General features: G+C 35.1%; 1 protein-coding gene across 3 annotated transcripts in view; it reads right to left on the bottom strand.

The window, feature by feature from the left end:
* Nucleotides 1-22,617, bottom strand: part of hpo (serine/threonine-protein kinase hippo) — a 55,002-nt gene that overhangs the window by 26,695 nt on the left and 5,690 nt on the right. For 2 of the 3 annotated variants that reach the window (XM_068770459.1, XM_068770460.1), the window contains exon 1: nt 11,230-11,357. The exons of the other annotated variant lie outside the window; for it this stretch is intronic. In XM_068770459.1, the coding sequence (XP_068626560.1) occupies nt 11,230-11,357 (128 nt within the window). Of the gene's footprint in view, nt 1-11,229; nt 11,358-22,617 lie in introns of those variants that run through there. 3 annotated transcript variants of the gene reach the window in all.

The following is a 22,617-nucleotide window of genomic DNA, read 5'->3' as shown; positions in this document are numbered from 1 at the left end:
TGGTGTATCCATATATATAATGAATAGAAATTAATAGAAATAGTAAAATACCAGAATAATCTATTACATCCTAAATTCTTGTTTTCAAATTTTCGATTATGGATAACATGCAAGAAAAAAAATAAAAACACATTTACCAACCACAGTACCGTGGCGAAAGACGAGCAGTGTATATAACGACAAAATCATCACTGTTACATCACAAGTATAGAATTGATCACAAAATGCATATTCTATGAAGGTATTTGTAGGAAATGTCATTGTTCAAACATCAACCTATATGTATGATAATACAGGCTGTCCGGTGGCAGAATTCGAATTCTAAATTCAAATTTAAAAAAAAACACTCGTTTTGTTTTACATGGCCCCCGTTTTTTGGGATCTCTCGTTTCCCTATCGTGTTTTGGGACCGGGACTCTGATTTCATTAAATTTTAGTATAGTTTTATTTATTTTTCTTCTTCCGTCTTTCACAATAACTGGCATTCTTTCTTCTTCCTTCACATTTTCTTTTATTCTTATTGCTTTTATCTAAATACCTTCTATACATCGCATTCTATCTTTCGCCTCACATTTTGCTATATTACATTTTATTTTAAATCCTTCTTTACAATTATCATTTAATTTTTCTTTAAAAAATTTACTTAAAATTTTAATTTTTGAATATGTTTTCTTTCTATATCACAGTAAGGCATGTCTCATTTAAGCTAATTTATTTAACATTAACTCAATAAAGAGCAAGGTTCATAGGTGTAGCGAACACGGCAACCGCCGCACAGACACTGGTGCACAACCTGAGGATGCTAATGTGAAGTGGGGACGAGAAAGTGTTCTCACGAAACATTATTTTACTACTGCTTGGTTTCGGTTGAAGTTGATGCTGCCATCTCGGGGGGTTTTTCAGCTTCATCAGAACTGAGTTCACGGAGCGGAAGGGTCCGTGAACTTAAAAGTAAAACAGAAACTGGACAGACGCATTCCAGTTGTACGGTGACATTCGCACGTAGTAAACCGCTTTACCCGAGTAGAGCTGTGTAGTGTTGATGTTGTGTATATGCTTGGGACGGCAGCGTGGACCACAGGCGAGCCAAGGATGGATGCGGATCCAAATCCGGAATTATCCATAGAAATCCGGATTAGGGAGCTAGTTAGGTAGAGTTATTTTATAAACATGACACTTAGAGCGTCGTTAAGATAGATTAAGAGACGTACTTTTTTATTTAAACACTGTAATATGCAAAAGTGAGTAAAAAAAAGTCGAAAATTTTAAACATAAAAGTCAGAAGGCACAGACGCTAATGTCTATGAAACATAGATAACATAAAAGAAAATTGTATTTCCATATTGTCACTGGCCAAGACAGGATAATGTCTCTCAGGTTAATTATTAAATTAAAAATAAAACAAACTAATTCATGGCCAAAAGACTTATCATACAAAATATTATCAGCGAACATCTCTCCCACGCTCCCACGTAATAAAACAAAACTGTCATTACCACGCACGGCATATAACGGTTTACGTCGAGAAATGATTCGAAATCATTTCAAAAAGCCCACTTTCCCGCCATCGCCGGCCGCCATCTTGATTTCAACGATTTATTTAACATACAAATTGCATTCGCATATCGATGTCTCGATTTCACTTCGATTCGAATAAACTCGCATACTACTATACTATACGTAACTATAGATATATATGCATAAACATGGTTTTTAATTTACACTGTATCTTTCCCAACAAGAAGTTTTCTGACTGACCAAAGTACCAAAAAATTCGAAACACCTTCGGTAATTCATATGTCATATACTCGTAGAATGTTCCTTATTAAAACATTGTGAGAGATAACCTTAAAATTAGTTTTATTTATTTGTTTCTTGCACCGAGCCTTTAAATTTCGATTCTCACACTTCACGCATAAAGTTTAGGAACCCCATATATACTGATTTAGCAGGAACATATACTTTATAATAAATCAAACATGACTTGAGATGAAACAATATAATATAAATTCGTCAAATCAATACGATATGTGCGTGTAAACGCGGCCTTACCATATTATTTATACTTACATATTACTTGATAAGCAAAAATCAGCACAAAAGCAATTCAGTCCATTCATAAGTGAAACAAGTACCATTATTATTACACACACACACACACATATATATATATATATATGGGAGAAAATGGCAACATCAGGATAAAAAATATAGAAGGATTGACTTAGACAGATAACGGTTGTTGTGTGGTTAGAAGGACTGTTCAGTAGTTGTATGTACTTTAAAGTTTTAGAAGTAGTGTATATACATATACACACATATATATATTTATATATACAAATATATCACATGAAATCATTGTGCATTGTGCATATTCTATGGAAGCTTTACTCCTGTGATACAGACGGTATATATAAGGCCTCTTGCAAGAACTTGCCAGCTTTATAAATCAACCTCGCGTGCTATTCTAATCATTCGCTGTGCATTTAGGCCCGAACGACATTAAAAAAACGCATGCGATGATATCGACGCCTAATAAGGTTGATGCAATGTAAACAGGCATATAGATGACCGCGATCATAGAACAGCTGTTTAAACAAAAAAATCCCTAGAGTCGCGCATTACAGTAATTCACACTTTATTCATAGTGGATAAGGTTTACTATTGCATATTTCGTCTCTGTATGCACATATCACATACTCCACATACGCATCTAGTGTTATACTTTAGACCACTTGAGTTACTCTTATATAATTAGCGCGGCACGTGTTCGTATCTATCATCTATGAAGCATTCGATGATTTAGGAATGCGAAATACTTTGAACCTATCGGCTGAAGAAAAAGTATCCCTACCACTGTTACACGTTTTAAACTATATTTATTCTATTTATACATATATGTATATTATATGTGGTAATCGGGACGCAGAGATTGAATTTTAGTCTTTCGTGGGGCACACCTAAACTGCGCACGCTCCTTCGTCGTTTAACCGTCATCTGTCTCCCTTCCTCTTACACGCCTCTCACTTGCACCATCTGACGTTCCTATTCACGCATGCTATTACGTTCCATTCCACATATATATATATCCTCTTTTCTTTTTTTATCAGAGATCGTCACCATGACCGGTCTGGTCAGGCCTTGATGACCCAACGGCCATCCGTCAATCTTCGGTCAGACGAGCATTTCTTGGAGCTACGTCGGTGACCTTGGTTCTTTTACGGATCTCCTCATTTCTAATTACATCTCGGGGCGATACTCCAAGCATAGCCCTCTCTCCATTGCTCTCTGTGTTACCTTGAGCCTTCTTCAGGCACGTCGTAAGCAAGAAAAGGACAAATATATAGCTACTTCCGCTATGCAGCAGTAGTCGTGCAATAAAGTGTACCGCTCGCCAGCCCACTGATAAATGCGCATGCGGCAAACAATGCGAAACACAATTACCACCGTTAAATCACTCTCTACACGTGTTTCACCCCACCATGGGGCATCCTCAGGAGTTACGTTACACCGAGTGAGCCCCCTCGTAAGCGACCACGTCTCAAATCTGTATATCATCACTGGCAACACACACTGGTAAAATTCCGTCAAACATTGTGCGTATAACATACAGTATTTCATATTGTTACAAAGCACGAGTTACAGAACCCTCTAAACAATAAACACTCAACCCTAGTATCAAGAACACGCGTGACCTTGAAGCTTGAGAATAATCGGGAAGAATATTTATTATTCATTTTATTTATTTAATATTCTTTATTGTACACGATAAGATACATTTAATAAGTTTTACAATATAATATACAGAAAAGTACAATGGGCGGTCTTGTCACACAAGGCAATCTCTTACAGACAACCATAGTAAGGAAAAGATAAAAGTACTTATAAAGGTTAGTTCAATAGTACAAAAAAAATACATATTCACAAACAAATGAACATAAATATATATAAACATACATACTTTAACATACATACATACGTATATAACAAATAATTATAATAAAAAAGGTTTAATACAGAATAAATAAATAACTCACATTATTAACAATATCGTTTCACTTTTTTATAATATTATTTTGATTGCATAAAGCCCGCAGACAGGTAGTTAACAATAATTAATTTTAATATGTAATAATACCAATTTTTGATACTTTTTCTTACTACTATACAAGACATTGAATTTTGAAAAGGGAATACCATATATTATTTGACAAGAATGTGCTATAAATTTACCCCTTTAAAGCTTTTATACTTATAACCATTCATCCTGTATGTAAAGCTCTCTCTCTCTCTCTCTCACTGTATATGTATATTAGAAATTAAATAACGAACGAAATGATTCGATTGAAACAAAATTAATTGATGAAAAAGAATAGAAGATATCTCTGTCCCACTTTCGAACCATTTAAAAATTCGTGGCTCGAACAACTGAGAAACGTAATATTTTAATATATTTCCGCATATCGTTTTATTATTAACTCATATCGACAAATGTGAAAGTGGAATTAGATATATACAAAATACGTTAGAAAGTTTATTTCATAATTAATGCTAGAATATCTCAACAGTGCAGAAGTGTATGTTTAGATAAAATAAATACATTTAAAAAACTATTAAATTAAACGGTTTTTTGATACCTATATTGTGGTGGTTGTGGAAAAATATGTTCGTAGTCCGCCATATTGGAACGGCATCCACCTTGAATTTTAAATTTTGACATGATCATCGTGTTTTACTAGTGTAGCCCTTTCATTTGATACCAATATTGAGGGGGTTAAGGAAAAATATGTAATCCGCCATTTTGTATCGGCGGCCATCTTAGATTTATAATGTTATTGATTTTATTATATTGTATTGTCATCTAAATTAAATGTGTGTACCGAATTTCAGATCAATCTGACAACGGGAATGTGCTTAAATTTCAGTTTTTAATTTTGACCCAAATAAACAAATTCCGTACGGGTCGAACTAAATAAAAAACCGTTTAACAAGCGGAGGGCGAGTCAATTGCAACCTGAAAAAAAAATCACAACTGTTAAATAGCAAAATCATGCATTTTCTGCAAGTTTTTCGATTTACACGTTTTTCTCAGGAACGTATCTTCCGTGCAAATCGGGGGATAGGTGTATAAGACTGTATCCCGGGAATCGAATCCGCGACCTACGACCGCAAGTCGCAGTCCGCTACCGCTGCGCTACTAGTTCTCATAATATATGATCACGCAGCATATGTATAGACGTGTCAAACAATAGAGGATGATAACACGGTGGCATTTCCGGTGCGTCTTTGGTGTTATATTCTTTTGTTACCTTACAAATCAGGATTACCTTCTACATCATGTTGTATTGTATTATTTGCATTGTATTGTTTACATGTCGTTCTCTTCGAGGCTAAATAATTTGCGAATCTATACCACGTTGGAGCCGAAAGATTCTCAAGTGGAGACCACGACCAAGAGCCTGTAGACGTGTTGAGGGCACCCCCCCCCGCTCCCCCCTACTAGTCGTTGGATGACGGAGGCCGAGTTGACATTATGACAAATTACTAAAGATGAAGCAAACAATGTTCCAAATTACAAAAGAAAATCTCGTATAACAGAATTAGCAAACAAAATCTTAAAAAATTTCAAGAATGAAGGAAAAGTAACTGCAATAATGTCACGAGTCTACCTCGAAGTAATGATTCATCGAAACCGGGAAGTGTGACGGCATTCACCAACATTCCTATCACTCAGGATATTATCGCTTCACCCGGTGCAAAATTAATGTCACAATTTCAACCGGCTGCCGTTTTGTTATAAATTAAAAAAAGAGGTCTGTTGTTTAAAAAAAAGTTTATTTTATAGTATTAGCTTGATGAATTCAACTGCATAACATTATATCGCTCAAGTGTTCACCTCCTGAGTTAATGCATAGCTGCGTTTGATTTGCGACATTTTGAACTGATGCTCGAAAACCATCTGGCTCTAAATTGGCGATATCTCCTTAAATATTAGTTTTTAAGGCTTGTTAGGTATGTGGTTTGTTACACATGGAGCGTGAGGAAGAAATTCACGCTGCATTAAAAATACAGACTGAAAATTCTCAAATAAAAAGTAACAATATCTACACGCATGAAGTGTGTATCGCTATATGGCTTGTTGGCAACTAATTCTCTATATATCTACATCATAAATGTCAAAACACTATGACGTTTGGCGCCATTTGTAAAAATTAAGGCGCGTTCACATTATGACATTACTTTTGCGCCACCTGTTACATTTATTTAGATCAGAGTTCCGCAAACTTTTTTGTGTCGTAGACCCCTTGCCATGTTTTTCCGTGTTGGGTAGACCCCCTACTTACCTGATATTTTTTTTCTGTAAATTTCTAACTGTAGTGAAGTTTAGTGTATGTTCAAAATGTATTGCGACCACAAAGCGAATACCAACATCTTACAACTTACATAATTTTATAAACATAAATGATAATAGTTTTACTTCATAGGTACTTTTATAAATAATGTAAATGTTTTGATATTATAAGATAGTATGATGTGAGTAAATAGGTACTATCAGTGTATGTGTTGAGATCCACTATCGTGGACCCCCATTTTCATTTCATGGTTCCCCCAATTTTTTTTCGCTGACATAGACCCCTAGGGGTCGATATAAACCACTTTGGGAATCACTGATTTACATATATACATAGGTAGTGTTCTATATAGATCAGACTTCTAGAACTGAAGTGTGAATTACAACCCACACATATACTTATGTCACACATAAAAGAACACTAATCAAACACTATTTAATAGTTTATCTCGGCCGCTGTCTCTCGACGCGAAAAGGACTTCCGAAACAATTTCAAACCGCACCGTGTGTGTGTATGCCTTATGTCTGTATGCGATGTGGTATCAGATTCAGCTAAAATGTCTTCGGAGAAAAGGTTCCCACCTTTCTACGAATACAGAGTACAGTACCCGGCGATATATAGTGCACATCGACCTTTGGAAAGAGACAATTGTTCCAATGAGACATTGTAATAAAAATAATTCTAATTCTCAGTTACTTCCATTTCACTATCAGTGCTTTTAATATGTATAATAGTGTTTATTATGTACAGTTCTAATTTTCCTAAATAATTAAATACGTAAACATAACGTGGACATGTTTTTTTTTTTTTATTTTACCCAAACTTAAAGCCACCACTTATAGAAAAATTCGTATATTTTATACAAAGAATAAAAACAATTATCAAAAGAAGCAAATGATACTTGTTGTAACAGCTCCTAATAGATACCGGACTGTTTGTATTTCGTACGACAGAGATAACGCTACACGAAGCCGAATTTAGCCGATTGTCTCTTTCCAAAGGTCGATGTGCAATATTTACCACCAGGTACTATAGATATCATTTAATCAAAACAACAGGTTGAGCGACGCATCTGAAGTAGATTTTTTATTTATTTATTACCTTGCCCTGAGTCCGAAGAAACTGTGAAAGCCCAAAAGGCAAGCGTCCAACACCATATCCAATATAACCAATAGCCTATATGCATAGTTTCTTTGCAACTATATACTGTGAACATATGATATGTTGATTTAGATAGTATTATTGGAAACACCTGTTAATTCTTACCACGGATAGAGATGAGCAACTAAATATTTTATCTGTCATCGGCATAACGCGTGTTAAAATTTCAGACATTTAGCTCGTGTATGAATGTAGAGAAATTAAATGGTAAAGCAATTCGGTTCTCAATTACTACCCAAATGATTTTATGTAAAAATTGTTTTTTTATCACTTGACATTAACAATTTGAATCTAGAACAATGTTAATACATTGTAGATAAGGTTCAATGGCAGCATTGAAAACTACTGATAAAAACTTAGCTGTCATTTCCGGTATAAATGCAGTACAATTAATAACGACAACAAAATATTTTTAATTAAATTCCAAAACTTATTACTTCATGACTAATTATAATAATAAAAAAGTGCACACGAAAGACACAGTATTTTAACTTAAAATACAAACGTATAAAACAAAAAAAGTATACAAATCACAAATGTGTGCGTTTAACATGAAAACATTTCTTAATTGTTCTTAACGGAATAGTAAGTGTGTGTGTTTACAAATGGACCTATTATGCGTGGAACACGCGGCGCGCTATATATATATACATACTATATGTGCTATATATATGTATATATATATATATATATATATATATATATAAATATAAATGTTTAGAAAGACAGCTACCTGCTCACTATATCCCAAGTTCGTAAGCCATGAGCGTTAGGTTACCCACGCGTTTTATGTCTTGCGACGCCTTATCACAAATCCTCACACGTTTGTATTAATTCTAGATTTATCTCGCATCATAAATGTTTTAAAGCTATATTGATAGATAATTAACTAGATGATAGTGACCCTGTCATCATTTTAGCTGATAAACCCCTACTGCACGGCTAAGGCCTCCCCAAATATCGACACGATGACCAGTATGGGGCAAATCGCGTTCACCGACTTAACCGTCGTTCCACCCAGTGGGAGGAGGAGGAGGAGGAGGAGGAGGAGGAGGAGGAGGAGAAGGAGGAGGAGGAGGAGGAGGAGGAGGAGGAGGAGGAGGAGGAGGAGGAGGAGGAGGAGGATTGTTTTATGTTAAATATAATATAGTACACAGGTCCCCAAACTCTGCCTCCTTAGCTGCTTATTAGCAGCGTTTTTTGCAGATGTTACTACATATTTGGGTGCATTCTTCCACAACTACCCACACTGCGTCACTCAATAACTAGACACAATAAGAAGGAACAAAGTTTACCAGCTAGTTACAAAACCAGCAGACGACTTATTACAAAATAATGCGCAAACTAGACAAAAAAGTTATATCTATTTTCTAGACTTTACTTTGCCAGATAAGCTGTCTGCAAAACTAACTTAACATCCGATGTCCCTTCCAAGAAACTCAACAACGTGAGGAACATCCGACGGCCATAACGTCAGCACAAACTCACAGAGTCCCCAAAGCGACTATTAGATAAATTAAACAATAGAATAATACACATATATTCTTGTATTACTTTTTAAAAAATTATTCTCGTTTTCATGACACTCGACTAGTTTGCGATATATTTTTATATATATTTATAAATAAGATTATAAACTACATATCAACTGAGTTATTAATAGTATAGAATCAAAATAAATTATTAGAAAAAAATTATTCTTTTTGTTATGAATAATTGTTCAGTTGTAACTTCGATCACAAGATCAGAAACGTTGGTTTATGAAATCAATGTTATTTATTATATTAATAAGAAACTTAACGTATATTAATGTTTTTGGTCAAAAAATCCGACATGTTGGAACATAGACTGCTATTAGAAGATTCCAGAAAACTATATGTCAAACAATAGCCCGTAACTAACTGCGTAATAGCTCTCATTATCACGGAAACATAATTGTATAAATATTTTCCTTACTACGGTATTTAATCTCAATGGCGACCATCGATTCATGTTTTGACCATTTCTTCAGTCTAAATCAGAGTTCCCCAAACTTTTTTGTGTCGTAGACCCCTTGCCATGTTTTTCCGTGTTGGGTAGACCCCCTACTTACCAATTATTGATTTCCTGTAAATTTCTAACTGTAGTGAAGTTTAGTGTATGTTCAAAATGTATTGGGACCACAAAGCGAATACCAACATCCTACAACTTACACAATTTTATAAACATATATAATAATTTTTTTACTTCAAAGGTACTTTTATAAATAATGTAAATGTTTTGATATTATAAGATAGTATGATGCAAGTAAATAGGTACTATCAGTGTATTTGTTGAGATCCACTATCGTGGAACCCCATTTTCATTTCATGGACCCCCAAATTTTTTTTCGCTGTCGTAGACCCCTTGCAGGTTGTCATAGACCCCTAGGGGTCGATATAGACCACTTTGGGAATCACTGGTCTAAATCATACGTCTAATTACCTCTCAAATTGTTTACTATCTAATCTGAATTTTTAATTTTATTTGAATCTGTTCCACAGACATTAGCGTCCATGCCTTTGTTTTACATTTACTTATAATATATCAGATTTTTCTGCTCACGTTTTGGATATTATAATGTTTAAGTAAACAAGTAAGTCTATTAATCTATTTTAACGACGCCTTAATAATGTCCTGTTTATAAGATTACGTTTCGTGATCTGATAATATTTGCATATGTAATAATTTCTATATGACGTGTTCCAACCAACGTCTACCAAAAACTTCAACAAGGTAGCCTGTCCTTGTGGATGGCCACCAGCAGCAATCTATTCTGCGCCCGTATGTGACCTGACCAATGCGTCGTCAATTTGCCAATTAACTGGATTTCAATATAAAATCTATATAAATAAACTCCAACCTAACAACAATTAAGATTAATTGCATTTATTTCTATTGACATCATATAAAAATCATGGACCAGTTCGCAACCTTTATGAATATACACGGCCTTACACATGAAACATTAGTAGTTAACATGTGATATCATTTATATCGACATCTCCTAAGTAGTCGTCTATTTTCTTTACTTAATATATACATAAATAAAATCAATAAATCTGTATATTTTATTATCAATTGCTCAGTTTGATTTTAAAGTATCGGTGCAAAAAGGTCTTACTTAATGTTACTTTAGATTTATCATTTTTGCTATCACCACAACGATATATATATATAAATGTATATTTTAAAAATATACATTTGTCAATATATATATATATATATATATATATATATATATATATATATATATGTATGTATGTATATATTGACAGATGTATATTTTTAAAATAAATGAACGAGTAGGGTAACAATCCGTTACATTTTAATTTAATTTAATTTTAATTTTAATTTTAATTTTAATTTTAATTTTAATTTAATTTGAGTTTAATTCAGAATAAAGTTTCAATTAAATAGATTTCAGATATAATAATTATTTTTAGGATACATTAAAGAACCTATTAACTTACCCACGTATTATTACAGAACCTTTCCTATCCACAAGTGAGACTAAACTATAACTTAAATCATATCAGCTGATAGCCACCTACTACAAGACATAAAACCTTCCCCGAAGATCTACACAACAGCTGGTCTGAGTTGCCTACATCCAGCAACTTCCGGAGACCTTGACTTTGTCGTGGTTCCACCTAGTGATGGCCTTAATTTCTGTGAATGAGGTCCTCAAACTCACCTTAGCGGACGTTCGTTTGCACTTTTCCTATCAGCGCGACGTTTCTTACAGGTGTTACAACTAAGAGTGGGTGCACCGTTCTCCCACAACCCACTCTTCCAGAAGACCAGACGACCCTCGGCATCCATCAGGGAAAGGCATCACAATCACAACCACCTCAATTCAAATCACTATCTCAAAACAAGGATTTAAATCATAACGTTTCACAATATTATTTCTCTTTGATTTATTTATCAATAAGTATTTAAACACATTATGAAGCTGTATTCACAAAGTCAGGGATAACAAAAATTTACGTAACGCCAAACAAAATCATCCCAAAGAGAACAACAAAACTTGAAACCGAAAATAAACGGTCGCGTCCGGTCGCAGCCGAGCGAACTTCACTCTCCGCGTCTCTCTGTAGACTGGCTCTAAAGTCTACGACTCTACCGTGCCCCCAACAGGATTCCGTTTTATTATCCTTTCACTAATTAATAATGTTATAAACTTTCGATTTAATTATTACTATTTCATATTACGAATATTCATACGCGTCGATGTATTATTTTATTATCAGGATTTATATTCCACAGACATTAGCGACCGTGCGTTTGTTTTTACAATTACGTTTAATATTTTCGATTTTGCTGCATTTTAAAGTACTTCACTAAAAGAATACGTACAAATATCTAGTTTTTAAGATTACATTCCGTGCGAACAATTCCTCATCCCTTCTCCATATTGTAATCCTCAGGTTGTGTGCCAATGTTTGTGCGGTTGCCGTATTCACATCGATGAACCTTGCGATCGCGTCTTGAGTCTCGTCCGTGCAATACACGCACGTGTGTGTCGTGATATTGCTACCGCCGCGTGATGGACACTGATATACAGCCTGAGAGTATCCGCCTCACTCTTTAGCCTCGTGGATGGTGAGCATCCTTGAACCTGCCCCTGTACCTTTGCTAATGAGAATTTTTTTATCATCTTGGATGTGAGTTATATACAGGGTGTTTCTGTGTTTCGCGTTATTCTCCACACGGTAAAAACGCCTACTTATGGATGTGGAAGTATTTACAAAGAACAAAGACAGAATACAGATGGCAATATTGAGGTACATGAATTTTCTAGAACGATACCACTCGTATCGTTCTCTACTCAACAACTGCCTTTTCAGTTTATTTATTATTAAATAAGACTGTATCCCGGAAATCGAACCTGGAAAACTGGGTTTCCATCGCTAATTTAATTTAATTTAAAACTCTTCATTGTACGCGCTAGAAAATATACACATTATTGAACAATAGTAAAGAAAAAAGCACAATTGGCGGTCTTATCATACGAGCCAATTCCTTACAGAAATCCTTAACATGGAAATAGTATAGACAAAATATATATATTTATACAGACTTACTTACGTGTAATCAGAAATATGATAATATATAAAAACATCAAACTAACTTGGATAAAGCCAAAGGATAAAGAAACAAAAATAAAATAAAAAACAAATTAAAAGATAAATAAACAATGATCTAGTATATATATTTCTTAACTGTTTTTTTTTAATTAGTGTTTTTCAAAATAATATCGTAATATAGTTTCGTGCTGTAAAAACTTTGTGAAGCAGACAGCTCTCTTCTAACGTTTTTCTACGGCAAACGCAGTCACGACTTCTTCGGCATATTCAAAGCCTATTTCCACGAAATGTTTCTCATCCTTTTGGGGATATATTATAGTCACATGGTACAATTGTAAGTACTACCAAAATGTCGTATGTTTAAATCTTGCCCTGATGAAGAAGGAATCTTAAACAATTGCTACATATAATACGCTAAAACATTAGCAGCCTATTTTAAAAATAAATGAATTATATATTGCATGCAAAAATATTGGATGACTTCTATAATTATTTTTTTATTTTTTATTTTCGCCTAAGATAAAAAATTTAGTATTGCCTACGTATAGGTATAACATATATACGATAATTAAAAGTTCTTAAGTCATCTGATACATAAATATTTAAAAACTGAGTATAATTATAATGGAATAATACATCCTCAAACGCAGTTAGTTCTGTTAGGGATTTCCTTACAAATATTGATTGCACAGCAGGTAAGATTGTGGGTGTAGGTTGCGACACGCAAACAGGATAATGTAAGTTATTCAGGACTACATTGATATACGAACTATTTATTGATTTGTTGACAACATTTTAAACGGTTTTAATTAGTTCGAACTGTACGGAATTTGTTTATTTGGGTCAAAATTAAAAATTGAAATTTAAGCACCTTCCGTTGTCAGATTGATCTGAAATTTGGTACACACATTTAATTTAGATGACAATACAATATAATAAAATCAATAACATTATAAATGTAAGATGGCCGCCGATACAAAATGGCATATTACATATTTTTCCTTAACCCCCTCAATATGGGTATCAAATGAAAGGGCTACATTAGTAAAACACGATGATTATGAAAATCTAAAATTCTAGATGGACGCCGTTCCAATATGGCGGACTAGGGGCATACTTTTTCACAACCACCATAATATGGATATCAAAAAACCGTTTAATTTAAAAGTTTTTTAAATGTATTTACTTAATTTAAATACACGTCAAATGACATTTATCTTGACTAATACAGAGCAGAGATGCTGAAATGCCTTTCTAATTCAGCTGAAAAAAGGGATTCATATTTTTTAACATCAACGACAATTAACGATCGACAATTTTACTGAAATTTTATCTCGTGTCACCATCCGAGTACCGTTTTTGTATAAACTTTGTTACTCTTTCATTTCTTTCTTCTTTTATTCTCGAATTTAAAATAACAACTTTTGTTGTTTATTTATACATTATATGCATATGTGTGTGAATGCACATACATATATGTATACATACACGTGAGTATATGTTTATATCGTGTAAGACTTTGTTACATATCCTGTATATGCTATAAAGTTTATTGAGTAACTTTTTTCTGTGTAGGATTATGATCCTTTTGCACGACCTCACAATATCAATAATGCTAAAGGCGGAAACTTGTGATGTATAAGTCGCCTGTTATAGTGTAACTAGTTTTTAAATTTCCTGAACGAGTAAAAATAAAAGAAAAAAATGAGAATACAAATTGGTCTGCGTGACAACTAAATCAAAAACACAACCATCAAAAAATAAAGCCGTCACCTCACTGACAGTCGGAGCGTTCAACATCAAGTTCAACAGTTGCACCGGGAATATATTTAAATAATTCTGTAAGTGTTGTGTAATATCATGTTCGTTCCACTCATCTTTCAAATGTTTGTCACTATCTAAAGCTATATATTTCTATTTTGATATTTCGGTGGCCATATATCAGAGTCGCGCTCTTCTGGTGCAGTATCATTGTCACAATTAACGCAATTTGATTCGTAATCACTCGGACAATCAGATAAAGGAAACTAGTACATTGTCCCTGTCTTGTGTACACGGGAACATTATTTCTCTTAATAAGTTTTTCACTTAACAATTTTATTTTCATCATCTTTCATCCTTTTCAGTATCTAACACAGGTCTTTTTTATTCGTCACATATAATCTATCATTCCTTTTCATGCTTTATTTTCCTATCTTAGTTCGCCTTCAACTCCAGAATACTACTTTTTACATTTTTATTTTCGTTTTATTTTCCTATTTTATTCTTTTTATTTCTATATTCCAAAGTCTCCCAATTCGTACCTCTTTCTTCTCTTACAATTTTATATTCTTCTTCATATTACATGAGGCCTCACATGTAGCCTCTTCATCCACAACCTGAACGTTGAATTAGGTTATTTTACTCTCTTTTCCAACTCCTATAACAAGGTCATGGCTACGAATTGAAGGTGATTCGACGCACGCATCTCCTGGCTTAGCGGTGGCGTGTGACCTAAATCAGCTGGTATTTTTAAAACTGGTGGAGGCTGCAGCCTTACTCTAAGGTGTCAAAGCACTAGGCCACCGTCATTGAAACTACAGTAGTATGCGAAGGCTTTCCTTAGTATTGACAAAATGCGTCAAAGAAGACCATGGAGGTTTTGATCGTTGAGTCCGACATAACTTTTTAATTATTTACTCAATTGAAGGGTATGCGTGTGAACATATTGTCCCTTCGTACCTTAGACGGGAATGTGCGAGAGATCACCAATAAAGGAGACGGCTACGAGTGCCGGTCTGGCGTTGAAATCAGGGAGGAGACAATACCCTCCCTGATAGGCGGAGATGACAAACAGGCCTTCATATCCCTTTGTAAAGAGATCGCCAAAAGGGCGATAGAAAGAAATAAAGCAAACAGAGTATAAAAAGATAAACAGATTAAAAATGTAAATAGAAACAAAACTGTGATAGAAAATAATTATAGAATAAGTAACAATGTAAAATAAAAATACATATCAAAAAATGTAAAAAGAAAATGGGAAGAATGATAGACGAACAGAGCAAAAGGGTAAGAAAGTAGAAATGTAGCATGAAATATAGAAAACGGACCGAAAGAGAATGTCAAGAATGAAAGAAGAGAGAGAAAATAAAAGATAATGTGAAAAAATTAAATGCTAATAAAGTCCCTATTCCACCACAAATAGGGGTACGAGAGGCCCCCAATAGCGGGGGTCATAAAAAAAAACCAATAAAGGAGACAAAAGAAGACCTATCATCGTTAGGAAAAACCTATGCAGAGAGTCTTTCAGCAGAGGTTTCACTGGTACGTAATAATACGTGAAAGGTTTACAGCGGGACGTAACATTGCATGTAGAGGGTTACCTCCAGGGCCGTATTAATGACGTCATAAATCAGTTGCCGCGCGTTTTTCGGCGCGGTGTCGCGCGTTCCTCTAGTCGTACACCCCGCAAGTTGGTCCGTCTATAAATACGCGCGGACCACGTGCGATACACGCTGACCTTTTTCTTGGTGCGCCGGGTTTATTTTTTTTTAAAACTAACACGTGACGCGATCAGGACGTTCACCCACTGTATACGGGTCCATCTGCACCCTACGTGCGTTGCTATATCACCACGTAAAGCGTTTTTCAAACAGTCACCCACAATTAAAATCGTTATTATTCCTTTTGCTTGTTTTCGTTTCAATTCGAATCATCAATTGCTTTTTCTCTGATAATGTTAGTGCTGTTAGCCCTAAGGCTTTTACAGCTTCATCGGTACTGAGTTCAGAAGGGTTCGTGAACTAGATTTAAGCTAGAAACTAAAAGCTGGTGGGACGCCTACCAGTTGCACGGGGACGCTCGCACGTTGTTAAGGCTCTTCGCGGTAGAGCTTTGACGGGGTGTGTTGCTGGAGTGTGCTTGTGGGTTAGGACGGCAGCGTGGACCACAGGCGAGCCGAAGAGGGATCCGGATCCAACCACGGTTCGCCCACGCTGTTCGCGGTTAGGAAGCGGACGGCCGCTCACTAAAAACGGGTGTTATTAAATCATCAAAAACTGGAATGATAGTGACGCCATCTATCGAAAATTGTTATACCAACTTAGAAACCTTTGTAGCCTCATGTACAACAACTTTGCTTAAGATCTTAACATGCTCAAATGCATAGTTTACGATTCTATGAAGGACATACAAACACACATTCATATATCATATATATATATATATATATGTATATATATATATGTACATATATATATATATATATATATATATATATATAGATAAATGATTAGTTACCGAAAAGTTTCAAAGAACGTTGAATATAGTACACTATGTCCAAAAATCAATGCTATAAAAATAAAAATAACGTAATGATAATATATAGATATAATATAGTAAGAAAAGGCATATTCAAAATACACATTACTAAATATAAACTTAATTATTGTTTACCATCTGTCCCTGCTGACTTTGTACTGCGAGAAGTAATTGGTTTGTCGCATTCCAATAATTTGTGGCGTTCATTAGAACGCATCCAAATTTATCATCTATGAACGCATCTGTTTTTGGCATGCCCCTTCTTACACTCGGTACAACTCGCTCTCTCTCTGACGCGCCGCGCTACCGAGCGGACGTGTCGCTTCAACCGCTGTTCAACAAAGGAAATACTTGTAACTCCTATTGAGACTTCTTGTTCTGTGATAATATATGTTTAACCATTCGGCAAGTGTTTTTCTTTACATCGAATCATCGAACGAAGAGCCTGTACTAACGAATACCCCTCAAATTAAAAATGCTCACATTATACAGGTTGATTAAAAGTGTTTGTAAAAACTTTCAAGAATTTTGCTATTAAATAAGCTATACAATCACTCCTTTAAAGCTTGCACACTAACCAATCATCCTGTATACAAAGTCCGTGCATTACAGATTTATTATTTTAAACCAAGTCTACCGCATGCAGGGGACTCCCCGTACGCGGCCTGACCAATGAAATTCACCGATTCGTATATCCACAAATGACTCTAATCTTGTTATAAATATAGATTATTACATATAAGCTTATAAATAATCCTTTTATATTGTAAAAATATTACAAGTGACAATAGATTGTATGTATGAAGTGTATGAATGATTCTACAACTGTATAAAGTTTTTTTTTTTATACTGGCCCCCATTTTGAGGGCCTACCTTACTTTCTGTCTTAAGTACAAGGGGACAATTTTTACAAAAAATAAATTTTCCCATCATATTTGCGTTCTTATCATTTTTCTTTCTCAGTGTCATTTATACGTTCAACGTTTATTCTTCACAAATTATTTCATTCCTTACATTTTTCCCAATTCTTTAATTCATCACCTCTCTTTCGTCGTTTTCCCAACAAACCACTATAGGTTTACATTCTGTTCTTTCATATTTTTGTTTTTTTTTTTAGATTTTTACATTACATTTATCATAGATTTAAATATTAATTCCGACTGCTGTAAGATATTTTTAAGTAAGAGAAGGACTAATATATCGCTACTTCCGCTATGTAGCAGTGCATGACTACTGCTACATAGCCGAAGTAGCTATATATTAGTCCTTTTCTTACTTAGGATGGACTTCCGCAAAGTAACGCCTGAATCCATTGGATATCTAAGATACTGTTAATTTCGGACATTTTTACATGTCGCCATCTGAACCTCTACTGCCTTACGGCAGTTTTTTTATCTAAGCTACAACTTTTCACATTTCATTTATATAACATGCCTATTATTTAGAATTTTTATACCTTTTTTAACCGTTTTTTTTTTTTTGTAAATTTACTTATTATTTCTATTTTACATTACTTGGCCGGTCCTTACCGGGACATGGGCGTCTTTTCTCTCCCTTTACCTGGGTGCAGCGAGCTTCTGTTCCCTATCAGAGCTTCAAAAACTATATTTTCTATAAAGGCAAGATTAGGCCTAAACGCTTCACCGGAGAGAATTCCCAACATTGAAAGAGGGACTCTGTGTTTGGCACTAATCGGTGTAACATAACTTCTGAAGATGCCCCGTGGAGGGGTGAAACACGTGAGTAATTTGACGGTGGCGGTTTTGTGATTCGCATTGTTTGCCGCATACGCATTTTTCAGCGGGCTGGCGGACGGTGCACTTTATTGCACGACTGCCACTGCATGTGCGGAGGTGGCTAAATATTGGTCCTTTTCTTACTTAGGGTGGACTTCCGCGAGGTAACGCCTGATTCCATTAAATATTGAAAGAGCAACGAGCAGCTGACGGGCCTTCTAGAAGATACATTTGATGTAAACCTAATACTTTGTTCGTAATCTAATTTGTCACCGTATTTTTTGATTATACCGCGTATTTTGACCAACAGACAACGCATTTACACGTCGAGCTTACATACCCCCGCAGCGCCAAGAAGCGCTGTGTCAACTATTAACCAGCGATTTTACGACATGAAATGCTTCACTAGCAGAATATTCGACTTTGCGATATAAATTTACATTATGACGCGATATTTCACTTTCTCAGAATCAATTTGACTTATTATAACTCAATAGTTTTTAGTTTTTTTTCGAAGGCTTTACCTAATTAACAACCTAACAAATATTTCAACTTTAAGATATGTATTCATTACTTCATTGTACATCTCATAAACATAACTTCTCCCCTTTAAATTTCCAATAACCTAAATTTCCGAAGATTTTAACGAGTACGTCTGTCCATCTTTCAGAACGTCCCGACGAATGCAAGCCTATTGTATTGTCTATTGTCTCATGTGAAGTTTGTGCTGTTAGCCTTGCGGCTTTTACAGCTTCATGGGAAACGAGTTCACGGAACGGAGGGATCCGTGAACTATATAAAATTTACAAGATTCGAGTTTCTGAATCCGTATCACTCGGCGGGGAGACGAGGAAGTCACAAAGGTAGTGGCCGCGAGATAGAAGCAGCGGGGCTCACCCAGCCAGCCCTCGAGGACACAAACCCAGCGCGACCCAGTAGGCCGGCAGAACTCGCGGCTAGCGCGCATGTCTGGTCAGTGTTACTGAAGTGTACTGAATGAGGAGTTAAGATGCAAGCCTAATTTTCAGGACGACCACTATATGTAATGTACTTTATAGTTTAAACTTAAAATTTAAATTTGCGGAGTCTAAAAATATGCCGCGAGAAAGAAAGCTCACGTGAAGAACGATAGAGGATAATAATGACAAAAAAGTAAACGAAAAACATATTCAAAAGTATATCCCTGTTCCCAAATATGAGATGGAGAAACGAGAAGGCTCCAATATCAGAAATCAGTAAAAAAAATGAAATATACTTTCTAGAAAAGTCATCATCGAAAATAAATAACCTTTGTCAATATACTTTCATTTAAAGGTAATGGATCTTTACTTAAATATTTTAACTGGGATGTAATTAGACTTCTATTTCTTTTCTATTCTCTACTGTACAGAAATGTCACAGTACAGCCTTTCGATAAGATTTACTTTCTTAAAAAAATATACTTTCTAGAAAAGTCATCATCGAAAATAAATGACCTTTGTCCATATATTTTCATTTAAAAGTAATGGATATTTATCTTAAATATATTTAACTGGGATTTAATTAGACTTCTTCTATTTCTTCTCCGATAAGAACTCGGCTTGCTTCACTCAAATGGTAGCCTGCCTTCCTACAATACGTCTAGATGTTTGACCTATTTAGAACGCGGGCATCTGATATCTCATTGCCTAGATTCAGACTTGCCTCAACAAATCTAGGCTTCATTAATACTGCGTACACTAAGCGCAATATATACAGTGTTTTAAGGCTGTACTTACGTCACTATTTGTTTTACCATAAATCATTTGTACGTGTGTTTTAATTAGTTACCTTTAGTTATTTACTTCATTTAATATATTTTTTGTGAGTTATTTATTTCATTTGACACTTTTTAATGTTCATGTTAAAAATCTATACTACTGTGATCTAAAATTTATAGGTAGGTATTTTTTTTGTCTAGGCTAGTACGACTGTCTAAAAAACATTTTAAAGGATGTTTTGTTTCCGTAAGTCGCCATTTATGCCAAAATCGGTCAATTTTTTGGGAAAAAAGCGTGTCAAAAATTCGACTCATATCGTTCTGCATCATATTCGTCTGGTCCGTGCGACTTCTATTCATCAAACTCAAAAGGTCGATGCGGGGACTCCTTTTAGATACGAGGAGAAAAAACCGAATCAAAGGTCTTGAAGTCTAATCTAGTCGTGTGGCACGGGGGGTTCTCTGAGTACCTCCACAGGTTCAAGCTCAAGGAGGACCCCTCGTGCTTCTGTGAACCGGGCGTGGACCAGACCGTGATCCACCTTGTGGCCCGGTGTCCCGCATTCGGGGGACTCCGGTTCGGCTTCGAGTGCCGGTCTGGCGTTGAAATCAGGGAGGAGTCAATAGCCTCCCTGATAAGCGGAAAGGATACCAGGGAAGAATTCCTCTCTTATTGCAAAAGAATCACACAATACACAATAGAAATAAATAAAAGTTAGGCATAGACAACAAATAAAAACCAATAAGACAAGTTAAAAAAATAAAATAATATAAAACTGTGATATAGAATAGATAAAAATGTGATACAATAAAAACAGAAATTAAGAAAATGTAAAATGAAAAGAGGATGAAAGAAAGGTAAACAGAGCAAAAGGGAAAGAAAGCAGAATTGTGGCATAAAAGAATAGAATGAAAGATTATGTGAAGTATGAAAGTAGAGAATGAAAATAAAAAAATAATTATGTGAATAAATAAAATTGCCCATAAAGTCCCTGTCCCACCAAAGATAGGGGTACGAGAGGCCCCCAATAGCGGGGGCCATAAAAAAAATCTAGTCGTGTGACTTTTTAATCACATTCATTTATAATTATTGTAGTGTGTAAACTGAACTTTGGTGTATCTATTTAACTTATATGTCTGTGCGTCTGTGTGCAGAAGCCACACTGTCTGCCGGTCCCCCGGGATAATGTCCCACAATTCCTTGCTATTTCGGTGCACGCCCAGAATTCCTGCTGCTGGAATTTCGTATTTTTGTCCTTATAAACTCCTCTCATTGCTCCCAGTCCGATGTCGGGACGCGTTTACTTTATTTACGGTTGTACAAATTGAATACCCATCAGCACGCCATTGTTTGACACTACCAGGTGGTTTTAATTTACTCTGTTTTTTGTATGGTAAAAGAATAGTGTTATTTTCAACTAACATCTATCTAATATATAAAATTCTCGTGTCACGGTGTTCGAACTTGAACTCCTCTGAAACGGCTTGACTGATTTTTACCAAATTTAATATGCGTATTCAGTAGGTCTGAGAATCGGCTACTATCTATTTTCTATACCCCTAAGTGATAAAGGTTGTACACACTTAAAATTTTTTTTTTATTTTTTTAACGAAATTTTTTGTTTTTATTTTTTTATGATACAACATACAAGAATACATACAACCATAAATTTTCACCCCTCTACGATCAACCCTTATTTTTTATTTGTAAATTAAAATATCAATTTTTTTTGCAAAACAACGTTTGCGGGATCAGCTAGTCTAATATATGAAATAAATAGATTGTTTGGGCAGCTCTCGATCTTTGCGCTAGCAATATGACAATTCATTTTTCTTTATATGTTGATGTAGGTTGCTATCGCTAATTTTTAAGTTTATATACTTTTTTAATCCATGTTTCAGGTTCCCCAAAAATACCTTTTGCCACGTTTCGCTGATGGGTTGGCGATCGCAGAGTGGCATTATGGTACGCATAGGACGCTGCCATCCTCTGGAAACTCTGTTTGTGAGCAGTGGCAATCCTATATAACTAATGCACAAAGTGTAAATTATATTAGATTGTATCCCGGGTATTGAATCCGCGACCTACGTTCGCAAGTCTCAGTCTTCTACAGTTGGACTATCGCCGCTTAATCTGTATACATATTTAACCTTCTAACTGCCAAGCTGTTTTGGCCATGACTTCCTCAGGTGCCAAATGGAAATATCAAGTGTAGGCT

Source organism: Battus philenor, unplaced genomic scaffold (genome assembly GCF_028537555.1).
Source record: "Battus philenor isolate CCGP_79_NKW_IND1 unplaced genomic scaffold, ilBatPhil1.0.hap1 SCAF_3, whole genome shotgun sequence".
Taxonomy (NCBI): Eukaryota; Metazoa; Arthropoda; class Insecta; order Lepidoptera; family Papilionidae; genus Battus; species Battus philenor.
Note: the sequence above shows the minus strand (reverse complement) of the source record. Positions and strands in the feature narration are given on the sequence as shown.